Source organism: Diabrotica undecimpunctata, chromosome 7, assembly GCF_040954645.1.
Source record: "Diabrotica undecimpunctata isolate CICGRU chromosome 7, icDiaUnde3, whole genome shotgun sequence".
NCBI lineage: Eukaryota > Metazoa > Arthropoda > Insecta > Coleoptera > Chrysomelidae > Diabrotica > Diabrotica undecimpunctata.
The window spans coordinates 79,892,949-79,900,135 of record NC_092809.1 but is presented as its reverse complement, the minus strand read 5'-3'; the positions used below and the strand labels follow the sequence as shown (position 1 = coordinate 79,900,135).

The 7,187-nt window shown below is 36.1% G+C and overlaps 1 protein-coding gene across 1 annotated transcript; it reads right to left on the bottom strand.

The window, feature by feature from the left end:
* Positions 1-261: 261 nt before the first annotated feature.
* LOC140446486 (uncharacterized) lies at positions 262-5,396 on the bottom strand. The gene is made up of 2 exons (XM_072539040.1): positions 2,382-5,396; positions 262-2,331 (listed from the first exon to the last, which is right to left on the bottom strand). Exons 1-2 carry the CDS (start codon positions 5,394-5,396, stop codon positions 262-264), a joined length of 5,085 nt encoding a protein of 1,694 aa, XP_072395141.1.
* Between the last annotated feature and the right edge of the window lie 1,791 nt (positions 5,397-7,187).

Genomic DNA, 7,187 nt, shown 5'->3' with positions numbered 1-7,187 from the left:
TGTATTTATTGCATTAAAGATAGCACAATGATTTTATGTGTCTTTAGTTCTGAACGTGAACTCTGACTCTGACTGAAGTGCGTAGCATCTATGCGCACCGAATTTAAAGTCAAGTAGGGGAGATTGGCGCGTACATGCCCCCCGCCTTGAAATACATTTCAATACATTACACAAATTATGTATATACAAATTATAAAAATAAAATCAAAATGTTATGAACTAAAGAGAATGTAATTGTAAGTCCTTAACTAAAATGAAAATTTAAATGTTCGGTAATGGCGAAATGTTTTTAACCGCACGTTTGTATTCTCCGCGGGCTGTTTTCACTGTTACTACACGAGTTACACCATCTTGTCCTGGATGAATGGCTGTCACACGGCCTAATGGCCAACATAGAGGTGGAAAACGTGTGTCCTTGATTAGAACTAATTGTCCTACTTGTATGTTGGGTGGAGGGTCAGAAAACCATTTCTGACGTTGCTGCAACTCTCCCATGTATTCTTTGGACCAGCGATGCCATATGTGCTGGTGCATCATTTGAAAATGTTGATATCGAGACAACCTGTTTGTAGATATGTCCGTAAGATCGGGCTCTGGTAATGATGTGAATGGTCTCCCGATAAGAAAATGAGCTGGTGTGATAGGATTAAAATCATTAGGATTGGAACTAAGAGGTGAGAGTGGTCGGGAATTTAATACTGACTCTACTTGAACTAAAAGTGTTTGAAATTCTTCGAAAATGAGTAAGTTGTTTTTCATTGTTCGTCGTAAATGAACCTTCATTGACTTTATTCCTGCCTCCCAAATTCCCCCGAAATGTGGAGAATTTGCTGGAATAAATTTCCAAGCTATTTTATCATTTGCACAAAATGAGGCTAGTTCAGTTTTGTTATTAGTTAAAAAACTTGAAATTTCATCTAACTCACTCTTGGCTCCTATAAAATTAGTGCCATTATCTGAACATAATTGTAAAGGCCGCCCTCTTCTAGCTATAAAGCGTTTGAGGCAGGCAATGAATGCTTCGGAAGTAAGACTTGTAGCTATTTCAAGATGTATAGCCTTGGTTGTAAGACATATAAAGAGGCAAACCCAAGCCTTAAACGTTTTGCACCCGCGACCCTTCCTATCCTTTAGTAAAAAGGGCCCAGCGTAGTCTACACCGGTTGAATGAAAAGGAAACGTTTGAGTAACCCGTTCCTTGGACAGATCACCCATTATAGGGGTTTGAAAATAAGGTTTTGCCTTGAAACATGTTATGCAATTATGTACTGTTTTTCGAGCAATATTGCGGCCTGAAATTGGCCAAAACTTATCCCTGATAGATGAAAGTAGATGGTTGGGACCTGAATGAAGAAGCCTCCTATGTTCATGTATAAAAAGTAATTTAGTGAAATGAGAATCCTTGGGAAGTAGAATAGGATGGCGTTTTTCAAATGACCATGGGGAATGTTTGAGTCTACCTCCAACTCGCAAGATACCATTGTCATCCAAAAATGGGGAAAGAAACTTAATAGAACCTTTTCTTATTTTGCAGGATTTACTCAACAAGTTTATTTCTGAGCTGAAATGCTCAGCTTGAATTATCTTTGAAAGAATGTTTAATGCATTTGAAAGTTCTACACTGCTCAATGGCCCATGGAACTTATCGTTACCTGGTTTAAGGTTATGAATGAAACGTAAGCAAAATGCCATAGAGCGATGAAGTCTTGAAAATTTTGAAAATCGCTCAATGTCTATTATTGAAGAAACTCTTGTCGTCATTTGTAGCACTTGGGAGGTTTTGATGTCAGGAAGTTCTGTTTTTTCGAAAGCTGAAGCAATGGGCCATTTCACCGATGAAAGTGAAAGCCAGTCTGGACCATGCCACCATAAGGTAGATGGCATTAGTGAAGTCGGAGTGGCACCACGCGACAATAGATCGGCAGGGTTCGAAGACGAATTCACATGGTACCAATTTGTACATAAAGTCTTGCTCTGAATTTCAGATATCCTGTTTGCAACAAATGTTTTTAGTGAAGAAGATGACAAGTTTATCCAACCCAAGACTATTGTGGAATCTGTCCAATGAAATATGCTGCTAAACGATACTGTGAGAGCCCTTTGAATATGATGAGACAATTTGGCGGCTATAAGAGCACCGGATAACTCCAATCGAGGAATTGTAAGAGCCTTGATTGGACTCACCTTAGATTTGGCACAAAGCAGATGAACATGAATGTTGCCTTGAAGGTCAATTGTTCGAATGTATGCGCAGGCACCATAGGCCTTCTCACTTGCATCACAAAAGGTGTGGAGTTCAGTAAGGACAGGGTTGATGCATCTTTTACATGTCTAGGAATTGTGAAATTATTAATATTATTAAGCTCATCGCGTAGATTTACCCATATTGTATGAATGTATGCTGGGACAGACTCATCCCAAGATAAACGTTCCATCCAGAGTTTCTGAAGAAGAATTTTTGCTATGATAACGCAAGGACTTAGTAAGCCCAATGGATCAAAAATCTGAGATACACTGGATAGAATTAGACGTTTTGTAACAGTTTTACAGGAGCTGTCCACTAAAACCTCTGAATTGTAAGTTAGGACATCAGACGAAGATGACCAAAATATGCCTAAAGTTTTCGCATTTTCCTTAGAACCTAAGTTCAATGTGTTAAGTTGCACATTGGAATCCGCAATATGCATAAGAGCTTGAGGTTCGTTAGAGATCCACTTCCGCAGTTCGAAACAACCTTGTTTGAGGATTGAAGATACTTCCTTGCAAATATTGGACAGCTCTGTTAATGAATCAAAGCCTGTAAGTAGATCGTCTACGTAGAAGTCGTTTTGGATGACCTTGGAAGAAGCTGGAGATGCACTCATATTTTCTAAAGCAAGCTGAAAAATAGATCTTATGGCTAGATATGATGCGGAAGAGGTGCCATATGTAACGGTATTTAATTGAAATTCCAAAAGAGGATCTGAAGGCTTTTCTTTCCACAAGATCTGCTGAAGATTTCTTTGTGGAGGATGAATTGAAACTTGCCGATACATTTTACATATATCAGCTGAAACGACATATGTATGTTGCCTGAAGCGAAGTAAAATGTGAAAGAGATCATTTTGAATGGTTGGTCCTACCATTTGAATGTCGTTTAATGACCAGCCTGAAGATGAGGAACAAGAACCATCGAACACAACTCGCAGTTTGGTTGTAAGTGAATCTTCCTTTAGTACTCCATGATGTGGCAAGAAGAACTGTGTTGTGTGATTCGACGTTTCTACCTGGGACATGTGTCCTAAGTCTTGATACTCTCGCATAAATGAAATGTATAGATCTCGAAATTGTACATTCCGCTGAAGTTTACGTTCTAGACTATAAAACCGTTGAAGAGCAATAGATTTTGAGTCACCTAGTCTAGAAACAGGTTCCTTCAAAGGTATTGAGACCACGAAACGACCTTCATTGTCTCTGTAATGAGTTGAAGTAAACATATGCTCACAAGATTTTTCTTCTGGAGACTGAATTAACTCAGCACACTCCTCTATTTCCCAAAAGCGAGAAAGCTGAGTTTGTATGCTTAAGTTTTGGGAATGCCTTTGAGAAGAGCTTGATTTGTCTGAAAGAAGAGGTTTTGTAAGTGGCCCACTCACTATCCAACCGAACTTAGTTTTATGAAGAAATGGACCTGAAGGTTTAAGACGAATTTGTCCTATGCATAATGTTTCCCAAAACAAATCAGCACCTATGAGAAGATCAATTTGTTTGGGAATATGAAAATCAGGATCTGCTAATTTATGACATGAAGGTATCGAAAGAGACATCGGGTCAATAGGAGCTTCAGGTACGACATCGCATATTTCTGGAGCTACTAGACAGACTAGAGGAGCTGTAAATGGAGTGTTTTTAGAGAAAATCTGAATTTCACAAATGGATTGAATTGTAGATTCCACCTTAAATGCCCCTGAAATTGTAATATTTGTAGGCTTTCTCGGTAATCCAAGTTTATGACATAAATTTGAACTAATAAAGTTCGACTGGCTCCCTGGATCTAAAAGTGCTCTGCAGTCATGACGATTTCCCTTTGTATCAACAACCTCTAATAAAACAGTAGATAAAAGTACTTGTTTCGAACTTAAACTGAATGTGAAGAGAGACTGTTGTGCATGTGTCTCAGATGTAGAAGGTTTTGTATCATGCAACAGAGAATGATGCTTCACAGTGCATTTTTTGCAATGACCAAAGTTGCAACTGTTTAATTGATGCCCACGATTTAGACAGTTAATGCACAAATTGGACTTTTTTACTAAATCGATTCGTTCAGGTACAGACAACTTTAGAAATTTTGTACATGTATAAATTTTGTGATTTGGAGCATTGCATGATGAACAGGTATGGTTTGAAGTATGAAAACTTTTCTGAACATGAGAATTTAATCTATTACTAGATACTTTTGGTGATTTGGATGGCTGTGCCCTTATGTTTTGGGTTGAATTCGCCTCTGTATGTTTGTCCTTCATTTTTTTGAGCATTTTTGACTTTTGCTTTAAAAATGAAAGAAAAACTTCTAAATTGGGTGAATCGTTCATTGAATCTTTAGATTCCCATTCTCTAATTGTAATTGGATCGAGCTTGGTATACACTAAATATATCATTAGAGTATCCCATGACTCTGTAGGCTGTCCTAATGACCTTAAAGATCTTAAGTGCATTTTTACGTGATCTACCAAGTGGCTTAAACCTTTTGAAGATTCCCTTTTTATTGGATGAATGTCGAATAAAGCCTTGGTATGTACATGTAACAATGCCCTTTTATCTGTATATTGGTCACACAATAAATCCCAAGCTATTGGAAAATTATCATGTGTGACCTGCATGTTTGCAATAATTTCGAATGCTTCGCCCTGTAAAGATCTCTTTAAATAATGAAACCGCTGTACATTACTAATTGAACTATTGTTATTTATCAAACTGTCAAATGAATCTCTAAATTGTAGCCAATCACCTGATTCGCCTGAAAATGTTGGCAAATTGATGGCTGGCAACTTTACTTCTGAAAAATCGAATTTATTGTTATTTGAATTCTCAATGGAACTTGCATTATCTGTGCTATTTTCCTTAATCAGGGCTTGCGCTTGTGCAAGTATCGAATAAAAATCATTTTCAAAGGTTTCGCGTGTTTTATATTCGTTTTGCAAGTCCTCTTCCTCTACCAAGCATTCAATCTCTACCTGCATAACTGAATATTCAGCTAGTAGACTTTCAATATGTACAATTCTGTTTTTTAAGTCCCTATCGTCAAATGAATCAATTTGAGACATGCATTTATTTACATATGTCTGAAAATTTATTAAACGAGCTTTCAAACCACCTCGCTTAACACGAAGTCTTTTTAAATCTTGTGCTGATTCCATTTTTATTAAAAACAAATAAGCAAATATTAAATAAATCAACAACTGCTTTGTAAGAATGCAAATAAAACTGGACTATTTATGTATTGAATATGCCTCTTTGTAATAATATTTAATAATAGTAAAATATATCCTAAAATAATACGAGAAATAAATAATTGACTATTTGTATTGAATATGTCTGCGTAATATTTAATATGATGGTAAAATATATACCGTGAAATCGTAGAATAATATGAAAACAAAGAATGCAAATTTTTAATTTTGGTATAGGAATGAAAGGTAGTAGGGAATATAGCTCTTATTGAATAAGTAATACGTTACAGTTTTGCTGCCAATATGATCGAGTGTATCGCCTTAAGTATTCTAGCGTTCTAGTCGCTGGAAGCCCAGATGAAGTTGTTGTCGTCCAGATGAATATCGATACAGCGCACCGCTCTTGAATGCTGAACCTTGAATTGGCTGATCGGCTGGAACTGGTTCTGTATATGGGTTTAAATGTCCTTGTTTTTAATGGTTTTTTCGGCTTGGCGTCACTTCACAATCACTATGTATTATCATTGTATTATTGTATTTGTATTATTTATGAATTAATTAACTGTGGACGTGTGTATTATTTGAATCGAAGGACCAAATATGTAGCTTACGCTTGAAATGTTCTGTATTTGCTGAATTAAAATAAAACTGCACTATAAATGCTTTGTATTTATTGCATTAAAGATAGCACAATGATTTTATGTGTCTTTAGTTCTGAACGTGAACTCTGACTCTGACTGAAGTGCGTAGCATCTATGCGCACCGAATTTAAAGTCAAGTAGGGGAGATTGGCGCGTACAGTTTGATTGTTGAAACCCTTACTTCGTGGAATGCACTCATTTCAGATAAAATAAAACGTTTTATTTTATCTAAAGAATTAAACTTTATTTTGCAAATAGGCAAAGAATTAAACTTTATTTTGCAAATAGATAAAATAAAACGTTTTATTTTATCTAAAGAATTAAACTTTATTTTGCAAATAGGTAGGTACTTATTAAACTTTTATTGGTTATATATAACCAATAAAATAAACATCTTACATTTCTTGCAAATTCATTAGTACCTGTTAACCTCCATCACTCCGACACTGGCAACCTTATTTAGGGCTTAGTAACTCTCACAAGTATTGTATTCTATTCTGCTCCAACCTTTATACCTGGTGGTCATACTCAATTTAAAATTGTTTTCCTATATACTTCTGTAAACTTGTTGACAAATATCTGTTTTTCATTGAGTCACCCGTATCAACAGTTTAGGGATTTGCATACATAATTTATTGTTTTATTACTCTCTCATACATAAAAATACACTATAACAATCTCCTGAGACCCACGTATTTTTTTTCTTGGTGTCGCAAATATTTTCAATAGTTATAGTTCTTGTGACTTACTCACTTGGACTTTATAGAATCAAGGAGGTATTCGACTTCTCAACTTTGACCTACATCTCGTTTCACCTTTCATCCACCCACTTCTAACTATTAACACCACTGGCACTTGCTTCTTAACTGACTACACAAAACTTCAACTGCTGCTTTCGGATGACCATCACATAATAATCTTTTTTACTCCAAACTTTCAAAACATTCACTCACTTTCATCCCCATTCCAAACTCGCCAACCAATCAAAAAATTCCTATATCCCTCATCTTATTTTACATCAGAAAAACCCAAGCATCGCTTCTAAACATTTTTCTTTGAAAATGATAACGGTTTTGTCGTATACTTTCTAAATACAATAACTACCTGTTGGCTTTGG